This window comes from Hyperolius riggenbachi, chromosome 2 (genome assembly GCF_040937935.1).
Source record: "Hyperolius riggenbachi isolate aHypRig1 chromosome 2, aHypRig1.pri, whole genome shotgun sequence".
Lineage (NCBI taxonomy): Eukaryota > Metazoa > Chordata > Amphibia > Anura > Hyperoliidae > Hyperolius > Hyperolius riggenbachi.
Genome location: NC_090647.1, coordinates 183,926,569 through 183,939,836, shown reverse-complemented (window position 1 = coordinate 183,939,836; position 13,268 = coordinate 183,926,569). Strand labels below are relative to the sequence as shown.

The window sequence follows — 13,268 nt, the reverse complement described above, 5'->3', positions numbered from 1 at the left end:
ACTTGTGAAAAGTGCATGGTGGAATATAGTAAACTGAATGTCGGCTTACTTGACTTTTTTTTTTCTCAGAAAGGTGGGATCTCTACATTTATCAGTTGTGTTAATTGTTCAGCATTGCTGGCTGTTTTGTTACAATATAATATACAATATAATACAATATAAACCTTAACTGCCAGTCACGTAACCTTTTACCAATATTTTTACCTTAATAGGGAAACCTGCGAGCAGCAGCTCTGAAACCTGTCGCTTCTGTGGCTCGAGGAATGGGACAGAACTATCGGCTGTGGGCAGTGTGTGTTCTGATGCAGACTGTCAGGTAAATGACAAGGTCACATACACAGGTTTTACTGTCACCACCTTTGCTTCAGAACTACAAATCTATTTCTGTTTGTAGGAGTATGCAAAGACTGCATGTAGCAAGACTCATCCGTGTGGACATCCTTGTGGTGGTGTCAAGAATGAGGACCATTGTCTACCTTGCCTACATGGCTGTGATAAAAATGCAACCAGTCTGAAACAAGATGCAGATGATATGTGCATGATCTGCTTCACAGAGGCACTTTCTGCAGCTCCTGCTATTCAGGTGGGCATTCTGAGGTGACAGAGGGTGGGTCACTGGTGACTATTCGCTCTTGTGCTTAACCCGTGACGGCTCAGTACATGTGAATGAACATTAGGGACAAATGTGATTGTATAGATTGCAACGTCTGTATTGTTTGAAAGGTGAGTTTATTTGTATAAATTGCTTATTCCTTTCTCTGTGAGATGCAATGGACCTCTGAGTTGAAAGTCCTGGCAAATTGAGTTTGGGCTCGTAGGCAAAACACGCATTCCTTCACCAGACGCTTGCACGTTGGTCTTAGCGTTGTGTCTGTAGGAGGAAGTCACTGCTAAAGTTTCTGTTTCTCAAAACTTTCCCTTTAGCTTCCCTGGCAGTATGATTGTTCCTGAATTGTAGCCGTATAATTTTTTTATCATGTGCTTTTAGGCTGTAAAAGCAGGAGAAATGATACCGCAGATAGATCTGCATTAGCCCCTGCACTTTACACACATCCCCAGGATCCAGCACTGCAATTCTTATCCCTCTTTTCCATGTGACACTTTGCCCTTATGGTGATATCGCCATCTGTCATCATGTGACAAATGGCAATCTCATTCGAGGGATCGAGAGCCACAGAAGAACCGAAGACGACTGGCAGCAAACGTCCAGATACCAGGGAGGTGAGTTACAAATGCCCACTGCGCTGCAGGCTCTGTATATTCCTCCCAACGACTACCCCGAGCCAGGCTTCAGATTACTGCTTCCAGCATGTTGTTTTGTTTTGGTTTTGTTTTTTTCTTACCCAGAGACTGTCTCAGGGCTACCATCAAGGAGGTTAAAGAAAGTCTGTACTTTTCATTAAATCACACTACTTTGTTGCCTTTTTTTTTTCTTCTCATCAACTCTTCTAGCATATTAGCTGCAGCATAGTGTCTGTCATAACACTAGATCAGTGTTTCTCAAACATGTCCTTATGACTATCAACGATGCATGTTTTGCAAGGTACCTCATCTATGCACAGTTGAGGTAATTCGTTTCTCAGCTACATGGAATCCACCTACTGTAGCTGATAAACTTATTACCCCACCTGTGCACAGGTGAGTTTGCCTGCAAAACATGCACCGTTGGGGAGTCACAAGGACAGGTATGAGAAACACTGCACTAGATTCTGAGTAAGGTTGCTGAGTAATGACTTACAGTAACACCCACTGATCTCTTGGTATTTTGTTCCCATCATGCATTGTGGTCTTAAAGCAAATCTAACACCACAGTAGTAAGCCACTAATGACTGGTGATAGTAGTTTGGAGCACATAACAGTTAACATTGAGGAAACCTGGATGAAATGGCTTAGAACTTTATTGGCCAAAAAATATAGTCAACAATATTCACAACAGATGCACATTTCACGTTCTAAAGGTTTCTGAGGATCCTAAATTGTACTTTTTTTATTCAATGTAATAGTAATAATGTTCTGTATCTTTTTGTAGTTGGACTGTAGTCATGTGTTTCACTTGCAATGCTGTCGAAGGGTTCTGGAAAACCGATGGCTGGGGCCACGAATCACCTTTGGTTTTATGTCCTGTCCCATTTGCAAGGTGAGTGGTGGTCATTTAGTATCAAATGTTTTCTTTCATAAGAAAAACTTGACAGCAGACTGAGGAAAATTCAGAATTGTATAAAAATGATTCAAACTGTCCCATTACAAGCATGCGTCTACTGACCACCCTTAATCTAGATGTACGTTGACCGCCCTGAAGTTTGCAACTTAAAGGGAACCTGAAGTAAGGAAAATTATTTAAAATAAACACATGACGTAGCCGCAAATGAATATTACATACTAACCTCACCGTCAGTTCCTCTCAGAGGCTCACCATTTTCTTCTTACAGTGATCCCTTCCAGTTCTGACAATATTTTGTCAGAACTGAAATATACTAGTTGCTGTCAGTTATATACAGTATCAGCAGCTGTCGGTTACAACTGAATGTGCAAGGTAATGTCCATGTTTCCCTATAGCTAAAGTGGGTGATATTACAGTTTAACAGTGTGCTGACCTGGAAGCTGTTAGGGGGTAATGGCCATTTTTAAAATGGAGGACGGAGCAATCCATTGATCACAGTGGACAAATGGAACGCAAGAGAGGAGAAAGAGATTTAGTAGACTACACAGGAGGTAAGTATGACCTGTGTATGGTTATTTTGAATTTTTTTTTTTCAGTTCAGGTTCTCTTTAACCACTTGAAGACCACAGTGGTAAACCCCCCTAAAGACCAGGCTATTTTTTCTTTAATTGGCCACTGCAGCTTTATTTATATTTTTTCCTATTTATCTTTCTATTTTTCTACCCTCCCCCCCCCCCCCCTTCCCCCCCAGCCAGCCAATCATGGCGGTCAGCTCTCATAGGCTTCATCCTACGAGAGCCGATTACTCCCTTGTGCCTCAGGGGGACAGCAGTGTCGCACGACTGTCCCCAGTACAGCGCTGCACTTACTAGAAACAGTATCCCGAGTGGACTGAAGGCGGGGCGGAGCTTCTCCTAGTAAGAAACTGGCTAAAGTCAATTTCTGTCCAGTAAAGCAAGAGTTAAAAATCTTCATTTATCTATGCAAAACAGTTTGTCAACAGCTTGTCAAACTCCGTTTCCTGAAAAGGAAATAGGAGAGCTAAAAGAAACAGTGAGATGAGGCTTCTAATGAGGTCTACTACAGTAAAGTTCAAAGGGTCACTACTTATCTTCATCTTTCAGCTTAAGAAAAAGTGTTGATTCTAAAGGCAACTGTTAGTGTAATGTAGCCTATAAACTGAAAATAAAAACCACTAATTTCTGTAATACTAATAACTTTTATTTGCTATTGGTACTACACATAAAATCCGTTGTCTGTTTTTCACTTCACTTTATCTACATTTTCTATCAGAATAGTTCCTTTGTGTTATGCTGGGGATACACGGTACGTTTCTGTACCATGTATCGACCAGCTGATCCGGCCAGCTGATAATATTCAGCTGGCCCGATCATGCCGCTCGACCCTCGCCCGCTAGATTCCCGCCGGCGGACAATGGCAGGGAATCGAGCGGTGATAAGGAAGCGCCGGCGGGGGACGAGCGGAAATCGATCCGCACGCGCAGGGATGCGCCGGCATCGAGCCGCTGGCTCGATCCGGCGCATAAAACGAGCTGTCTATGACCACCATTAAAAGCAGGGTGTGTAGCTTAAGTGGAGGTTGTTTATAACATTTGATTTATTAAGCTGTATGACTAAATGTTAATAATTTGTTATTGTTTTTAGAACAAAATCAATCACACGGTATTAAAGGACCTCATGGATCCAATCAAAGAACTTTATGAAGACGTAAAAAGAAAAGCATTGATGAGGCTGGAATATGAAGGACTTCACAAAAGTGATGCAATCACTACGCCAGGTGTACGATTTTACAATGACCCGGCCAGCTACGCCATGAACAGATATGCTTACTATGTCTGCTACAAATGCAAGAAGGTATCTGCAGTTATCTATGCACACCTGTTCTTGGTTAAAGATAAACTGTAACGACATAAAGTGGAATGCAGTAAATCATTCAGGATAGCCACGTTTACGCTAAATATCTTGGTTTCAACATCAGAAACCCTTCCTATAGCTGTATGTAGCTCAGTGTTCTCTCCAGAATTTTTTTCCAGCTGGGTGGTGTGAAAAAGTAGGCGGGTGGGGCGAGATGAGAGAATGCAGGGCTGGTATTTTTTTTGCTTACAGCAGAGGAAGAGGTGAGCAGATGACAGCCGGGTGGTCACCAAAACTAGCCGGGTGGAGCACCCGGCTAAAAGAGCCTGGGGAGAACACTGTAGCTGTATATTGGTACGTAGCCGCGCCCTTCCTGGGAGGCTTATCCTAGGCTGTTTATTTTGCGGTGTTCTCCTCAGAGAATTCTGGGAGATCAGCTGTGTTTTTGTACTAGCTTTAGAACTATGAGTAAATTAATATTCCGCAGAGATCTCTTGCCAGTGTTAGATATCGCCAGCCATGATAAATGTGTTTAAGGAAAGATTTTACAGTTAGCAAACACTGACTAATTTATAAATGAATATTGTCAAAACGTAAGCAATTTTTATTCGTTATTTTGGTTCCCTAGTTCAGGCTTGTCTTTTTAATATAGATTGTGTGGAATATATCATAATTTGCTCTGCAAAATTACTGCAGTGCACATAAAATATTTTAGTAGTATTTTATTTTGTTTACCTGACTGGCTAGATTTACAAAGATGACTTCTGTGTGAATGTCAGATGCAGCTTTGTTTAGACAGAATAACATGAGTAGGCTATGAGCTGTTCAGCTTCCTCTTTCATCCCATTGCCACCCACAGGAGATGGTCAAAGCTCACCCTGCTCATCTCCTCATTGTGCTTATGGTCAGGTCCAGAGGAACTCCAACTCTGCTACTCTACTAGTTCTCTGATATGTAGGCAGGGTAATCAGGCCAGGGTACTCCATACATGCCTGACTACGGTGAAATTCATTGTGTAAACCGGTTTCCCTTAGCAGGGATCCGCTAGCTGTCTTTTATAGCACACTAGATTTCTGTTGCCCAAAACAGTGATCGTTTTGAGTGATTATGATGCTCCACAGTTAACTGCATACTTTTTAGCATCCCAACAGTAAAAAATACTACTCAGCTGACTGCTGTGGACTGTAGTGGAGACATTCCTACTAATATGTTGGTGTTCATTCTCAGGACACACTGTATTTCCAGTGCAATCGGTGGAGTCAGCCTGACAGAAGAAGGCACTGCAGTACAGTGCAGTTACCTCACCATTTCTGTTGCAGTAAACGCACTGCTGCATGTAATTTTGCATACAGGGGATGGATTACTATATATCACGATGTCTGTACTGCAGTGTAAAGATGTGCGATGTGTTAAAATGCAACTCAAATGTTTGTTTCTGTTGTGAATAGAATCTTGTCATACAGGGTGTTTCTAGTGACCTAACAGCTTCTCTAGTTTACAGAAATAAAATTGCTCATTAACGGCACTCAGACCGTATTGTTGGTTTGGTAACACTAGTGTATGATGTGACATTCATGTAAAAAATCCTGAGTGTAACTTGCTGAATTCTGTATGGCTAGGCATATTTTGGTGGAGAAGCGCGGTGTGATGCCGAGGCCGGCCAGGGAGATGACTATGATCCAAGAGAACTGATATGTGGAGCATGCTCAGATGTGTCCAGGGCTCAGGTATGCCATTCATGGTTTACAAAACTTTCCTTCACAATAAAAGTGAACTTCACATGCCTTGATACCATAAATGTGAATGAGAACCTTTCCAGAATGTCAGGGCTCTGCTTTAACTTAAGCCTGCAAAGGGGACACTGTGAATCAGAGAAAAAGGGAGCAGGAGCCCTTATGGAAAAAATAGCGCCGCCATAGGCGTCTGTTGTAAAAGCCGCAATTAGCGGCAAAGAATGGACATTTGGGTGCATGGCGGCTCCCAATATTGGGCGCTGAAATGTACCTTCTTTGCCACAATTGGGGCTTTTATAATGCCCGCGATATTCTTCAAAGAAGGTGAACTGACAGAATTGTGGACACCTGGGGCTTGCAGAAATAAAAATTGCAGCATTGCATAGTGGGCACACCACCTTTGTTGCCTATTATGGCAGGAAGGGGGGGGGGGGGGGTAGGGGGTGCGGAGGGGTCTTGGGGTTAGGCACCACCAGGGAGAGAGTCAGGTATCAATAGAGGGAGGGTTCTGTATGAGTAGGGTTAGGTTTAGCCATAGTAAATTACTGAATCAAGCAGTTTTAGCAATATTCTATTAGTGGCAACCCCCTGCGCCTTTTTGTTTTCATGTATGCAGGACACTGACTTTGCAAGCCACAAAGGGGGGTGCTGAGACACTGATAGGCTCTGCCAGCAAGCAATTCCAGCACTCAGTTCTGCTCTTTTACAAAAACGGTTCCAGTGTACAATGTATATTATGCAGGCTTTTTTATCATCCACATTTTAATGCACAATGGTATTGCTTTGAGTCTTGCTTTAAATATACTGAAATATTTGTGTTGTCTCAATCTGTTTGTTCTTGTAACAGGCTTGGAAGACTGTAGAATGTTTGTCCACTGCTGACATTTCACATAAAGAAATTTGGAAATGACACACTTGAATGATGCCATTAAGTGTATGAAAATCATTAAATCTTTTATTTTCCATTTACTTTTCCTGTGACAGATGTGCCCGAAACATGGTACAGATTTCCTAGAGTACAAATGTCGCTACTGCTGCTCGGTGGCTGTATTTTTCTGCTTTGGAACAACACACTTTTGTAATGCTTGCCATGATGACTTCCAGAGAATGACCAGCATACTTAAAGAAGAACTTCCACATTGTCCTGCAGGTCAGTATCATGCTGATTTTATGGTCCATGGTTCGTCGTGGAGCAGATCTGCCGACATCAAACCAAATGTTGATTCAGGTAATACCTTCTTAATAAATTAGTATACAAAGTTTTCTTGCAGGCTTTCAAAACTTTTTCTTATTCAGGCATAATACAGGCCTAGATCAGAAGAGTCTTGTCTGAAGAAGAAACAGTTTTAAAAGATCACAAGAAAACTATGTACAGTTGGTTATAAAGGTATTCCCTTAATCGACATTTGATGTCGGCAAAGCTAATGTGCCAATTATTTTGATGCAGGTAACCTGATTTTTTTTCTTTATCCGCAAAGCTACTAACTTGGCTTAAACTACCCTGTGTTTAAAGCCATTTACACGCTTAAGACTTGCTTCGGCTGAAAGTCATTCCTGATCATTTCAGTCGAGCCTTTTATAGTGTGCACAGGCAGAGCCGGGACAAGGTCCTCCAGCACCCAAGGCTGAGACACCAAAGTGCGCCCCTCCATCCCTGCCACCCCAGCCATCACACACTGATTGCTATTAGACTAAGAGGCGCCACAGGGCCCACAACCTCCCTAACACCTTAATATCTAGTTATCTGGCTTGCAGTCACTGCCATGTATCCCCATTTCTTATTTCTTTCTGCTTCAAACACAATTAGGAATGACAGCTGAATGAATTCTGCGCCCCCTCCTACACTGCGCCCTGAGGCTGGAGCCTCTCCAGCCTATGCCTCGGCCCGGCCCTGTGTACAGGTGTGCTGTGATATCACTAGCTTCCTCTTCAAGCATTCTGCTGGACAGAACACTGTTCCTCAATCAGTTATGACTGTGGGAACTTCAAAAGAACAGACAGGATATGCTTGGCCTAAAACGGAGCAACCTGTCCATACAGGGCTCTTTCCTTTACTGGCATTAAGCTAACACTAAAAATGTAAAAAATGTGTTGATCAGACATGCAGGGGGGTTAGGAGGAGGAGATTTGTGTTAGACACTAGGAGGTGGTGGTTAGTGTTGGGGAGGTGGGGGGGGGAGTAGTGTTGGACACTAGGAGGTTGAGGGTGGGTATAAGAATGGGGGGGCCAGGTAAGTCTTTGGTAAAGCATCTTAATATTTTTACTATTGGCACCACCTGACGCCCAACTCAGCAATGGTGCAGCAATAAGCACTCCATACCTGGTGCTTCTTTAACCACTTAATGACAACCAGACTTATAAAAATGTCCTGCTAGATCCTCTGAACGGCTCCAGGACGTTTTTATAAGTCAAACAGTGCTGCTGCTGCTGTGCGCATGGGCGTGAGATTAGTGAGGAAAAAAGAAAAACATAGAAAAAATGCACCTTTATTTCCAAATAATATATTGTCACCATACTTTGTACTAGGGACATAATTAAAATGTTGTGATGACCAGGACAAATAGGCAGATAACATGTGTGGGTTTTATGTACAGTAGCAGTGTTTATATTAAGACTGTAGGGGATGAAATTGGAGAAATGGTGTTTTTTTTCCTTGTTTTTCCCTTTAAAATAAAGTAATTACTGAAAACAAATATCAACCCCAAAAAGCCTAATTGGTGGTGAAAAAAACAGTATATAGATCATTTCATTGTGATTAGTAGTGATTAAGCTATTGGCAAATGAAAGGGATGAGCGCCAAAAGGTGAAAATCGCTCTTGTCCGTTTGGGTGAAGTGTTTCATGTCCCCATATACTGTTGTCCCTCAGCTTCTCCTCTTTGTTGCAGCCAGGCCTCCATGTTCACAGCCAAAGGACACATGCTCTGTCCACTCACCACCAGTGGCGTAGCTAAGGAGCTGTGGGCCCCAATGCAAGTTTTACAGTGGGGGCCCGCCAAGCATTCTATACATAACAATTGATACGGCGCACCAAAACCTGCCAATGGCAACTACAGTGTCAGAGGTGCAAAAAGGGGATGGGGAACAGTTCAATGATTACCACTATTCAAAGCATCTATAGTAGTGATTATTATGAACACAGGACCAATAGAGAGCTAATACTGTAGTTGAGGGAGGGCCCCGATGCGGTCGCAACCTCTGCAACCCCTGTTGCTCCGCCCCTGCTCACCACATCCTCTTCACACAGCTGTGTGCTGGAGCCTCGCTAAGAGCATCCCAAGCGTTCAGTTACAAATTCTTCTAAATCATGCATGTTGAGAATGCTCCCCGCTGTGGCTGCTGTGTACACCTACTCAGACCCATGATTGAGGAGAATGATCAGAGTGGACAAAGCATAAGCTTGTGCTCCATCTGGAAGGTCGGCAATGCTGATGGTCCACGTAGGTTTGTGCAGGGCCGGATTTGTACTTTTTACCGCCCTAGGCCCACTATCTCCAGCCGCCCCATGAGACAGTGCGGTTAAGATAGGGTTATCCAACATAAGGCAGGGGACTGGTTAGGGATACTCATAGATCAGGAGGAGCTTAGGCTATGGTAGGAATATATCGTGAGCCCCTCTGAGGACAGTCAGTGACATGACTATGTACTCTGTAAAGTGCTGCAGAAGATGTCAGTCAGTGCTATATAAATACATAATAATAATATGGTAGGACATTAGACCATGACTATGGTATGGTAGGATTAGACTGTGAGCTCCTCTGAGGACAGTCAGTGACATGACTATGTACTCTGTAATATGCTGCAGGAGAGGTAAGTGCTATATAAATACGTAATGATAATAATATAGTAGGACATTAGACCATGACTATGGTAGGATTAGATGACTATGCAGTCTGTAAAGTGTTGCAGAAGATGTCAGTGCTATATAAATACATAATATGTAATATGGTAGGATATTGGACTACAAATATGGTAGGGATTAGATCATAAGCTCCTCTGAGGACAGTCAGTGACATGACTATGTACTCTGTATTATGCTGCAGAAGATGCCAGCGCTATATAAATACATGATTATATGGTAAGGCATTAGACATGTGAGCTCCTCTGAGGACAGTCAGTGACATGACTATGTACTCTGTGATGTGCTACAGAAGATGTGAGTGCTATATAAATACATAATAATAATATGGTAGGACATTAGACTATGACTATGGTAGGATTAGATTGTGAGCTCCTCTGAGGACAGTCAGGGACATGACTATGTACTCTGTTATGTGCTGCAGAAGATGTGAGTGCTATATAAATACATAATAATAATATGGTAGGACATTAGACTATGACTATGGTAGGATTAGATTGTGAGCTCCTCTGAGGACAGTCAGGGACATGACTATGTACTCTGTAATGTGCTGCAGAAGATGTGAGTGCTGTATAAATACATACTAAGAATATGGCAGGACATTAGACTATGACTATGGTAGGATTAGATTGTGAGCTCCTCTGAGGACAGTCAGTGACATGACTATGCAGTCTGTAATGTGCTGCAGAAGATGTCAGTGTTGGTAAAAGGGGGGGGGAGCACTAGATGGCAGAGAGGTGGCAGTTAAAGACAGAAAGTTAATCTGATGGTGAGGAAAGTGTAGAAAGAGAAGGAGGAGGAAAACAGAATTTTCCAGGACTGCAGTCTAAGCTGTGCTTTTGGTCATGCTAGGGAGGAAAGATGTAAATAATTAGCAACAGCCCCCCTCCCTCCTGTTGGTTGAGCTTATCTTTATTGCAGCTATCTGGCTGCTAATATCTTTATAACTATTTAGTTACTTGTCTCTGACTTTTTCCCCGGACCCCGCTGATAGGAGCACTTACATCTCAACAGTCAACAGCGATCTCTTGAATCTCCCGGGACAGACAGAGTCTCTATGTGTGACAAGCAGCCCGGAGAGGAAGGGGGCGTGGCTGCAGAACACACTGCTGTACAGAGAGGAGGAGGAGGACTCCGGGAGCGACAGGCATTCGCATCACTGTGGTTGCCTGCTGTAGCCTTGTCGCTCCCTGCCCCTTGCATGCCCAACTGTGCCAAACCCAGCTATCCGTGGCTGCGTAGCAAACTCTGAAGCAGGGCAGGCGCGGATCTGATCAGGCTGGCTGTATTTAGCACACCAGCAGGACCGCAACCCGCTGCTAGGGTGAAAACGTTTTTTACAGGTAAACTTCCAGTACTACCCCACTGCCCGCAGATCGCCCTTGTTGTTCAGGCGCCCTAGGCCCCAGCCTATGTTAGCTAGGCTGAAATCCGGCCCTGGGTTTGTGTCATCTTCTCAGGTAGTAATAGTTAATTATACACACTGAGTGGCTAAAAAGACACCCTCTAATAATAGGTTGGTCTACCTTTTATCTCTGATCCCAGCTGATATTCTTCTTGGCATGGACTCAACAAGATGCTGATGCCATTGCTGAGGAATGTTTGCCCATGCTGACATAATGGCAGCTCTAAAGCCTCATACACACGCTCAACAGCGGTCTTTTATGCAGCACAATTGTCAAACAACTTTTGTTGTGAAACAAGTTAAAACAACTAAAAAAAGTATTTTGCTATTGTTCAAACAGCTGATAAGACTGATAAGAAGTCAATCCAACAGTTAGGCCTCGATTCATAAAAAGCAGTGCGATAAAAAAATCTTGTCGGGAAAATACCGCACTCATAAAGTTTTCCCCAGCTGCTGTTGAAGGTTGGTAGATTACCGCAGCACATTGAGCGGTAGAATAGAGCAGTGTGGCAATATTGCTCTTTTGCCCTGCACAGACTACGCACAGACTTTCCCTGCCTGCACAGATGACTCACACAGACTTTCCCTGCACAGATGACTCACACAGACTTCGGCTCCCTGCACTTTGCATTAACACCTCACCAGATGTGTCGGTAACTATCGTCAGGATTACCGCTTGTTGAAGGCTTTATGAATTGACATTTGCTGACAATTTACTGACGTGTTGGAGGTAACTACAGCCAAGTCAGTAATTTATCTCCCTGGTCGGTAATGTCAGCTTTTCATGCGGTAACAGCCTTTATGAATTGACACTTTGCTAAGTGCTCGGGAAAGTCTGCTGTTTTCAGCATTACCGCATGAGGTAATGCTTTATGAATCAAGGCCTTAGATTGACTTCTTATCAGTCTTATCAGCTATTTGAACAATAGCAAAAGACTTTTTTTTGTTGTTTCAACTTGTTTCACAACAACAGTTGTTTGACAATTGTGCTGCATAAAAGACCGCTGTTGAGCATGTGTATGAGGCTTAAGTTCTATAGGGCAGCTCTAGGGTCAGATTGGATTTTGTAGTTTCCAAGCTTTGAAGTGATCTTTTGACTTCATCCCACAAATGCTCAATAGGATTGAGGTGAGGGGACTGAGTTGGCCATGAAAGCAGGTTAAACTCTGATTGATGTTCCTCAAACCAATTTGAGAGCAATCGAGCATGGTAGCAAGGGCCCACAACAGGCATATTTTCCTATTTATTTTTTGGTGATACCAAAGACACTCTTGATGGTTTTTTGCTGCTAAAGCCCATCTTTTGCAAAGTCCTCCTTGTTGTGCATTGGGATATGCTTTGTGGTGCACCTGCATTGAATTTAGCTGTAATTTGTCATGTTGTTGCCCTTCTGTTGCTGCAAACTATGCATTCTACTTCCCCCTCACCTATCTCGTTCACCAGCCTTTTTAGACCAGCATAGTTCTTATCACTTGAAGGTTTTTATTTTTTTCTTAACTGCCACTGTCTGTACACCCGAGATACGGTTAGGTGTAAATGAGTCGTCATTTCAGAGATGCTAGCACCAACTCTATTCTTGCACAGACTATCATCCCTCATTCAAAGTCACTTAAATCTTTTGCCTTACCCATTTTGACATTCATTTCCATGATGTAGTTATTTTGGTGCTTGGCACTGTACGTACACTTCTATCTCATCATGTCACCTTGGTATTCCTTTAGAGCAGGGGTGTCAAACTCAAATACAAACTGGCCAGAAATTGAACACTGGGACCTACCAGCGGGCCAACCTCAATGTCTACTGGCCACCTTATAAAGTTTCCTAGTGTCTAATTGCCCCCCCCCCCCCCCCCTATACAGTTCCCTGGTGTCTAGTGGTCCTCCTCCCTCCCATATACAGTTCCCTAGTGTTTAGTGCTTTCCCCCTACCTTCCCCATATGGCTTTCCTGGTGTTCTAGGGCTTCGTCTCCAATATATCTTCCCTGGTTGTTGGCCCTTCTCCGCTCTTCACAGAAGAGCACAAGCTGCTTGAACTAGATTCCCGGAACTCTTGTCCTAACAATTGATTAGCAATCATGAAATGACCGTTTGTTTTCTGGTTCAGCATGGTGTGTTTATTACAGTTGAAATTGTTCTTACAATGCCAGATCTATCGCATAGACAAGGTTATTTCATGGACGTTTTAGAAAATCGTTTTACTAATAGAACAACCTTATCTTGGCAGAAGAGAATTATCA

The 13,268-nt window shown here is 43.1% G+C and overlaps 1 protein-coding gene across 19 annotated transcripts in view; it reads left to right on the top strand.

Moving 5' to 3' along the window:
- The window catches only part of MYCBP2 (MYC binding protein 2), a 304,231-nt gene that overhangs the window by 289,754 nt on the left and 1,209 nt on the right, over positions 1 to 13,268 (top strand). For all 19 annotated transcript variants that reach the window (XM_068267884.1, XM_068267883.1, XM_068267882.1 and 16 more), the window contains 6 exons: positions 213 to 316; positions 395 to 583; positions 2,030 to 2,137; positions 3,826 to 4,035; positions 5,655 to 5,762; positions 6,753 to 6,918. In XM_068267884.1, coding sequence (XP_068123985.1) covers positions 213 to 316; positions 395 to 583; positions 2,030 to 2,137; positions 3,826 to 4,035; positions 5,655 to 5,762; positions 6,753 to 6,918 — 885 coding nt within the window. The remainder of the gene's footprint in view (positions 1 to 212; positions 317 to 394; positions 584 to 2,029; positions 2,138 to 3,825; positions 4,036 to 5,654; positions 5,763 to 6,752; positions 6,919 to 13,268) is intronic.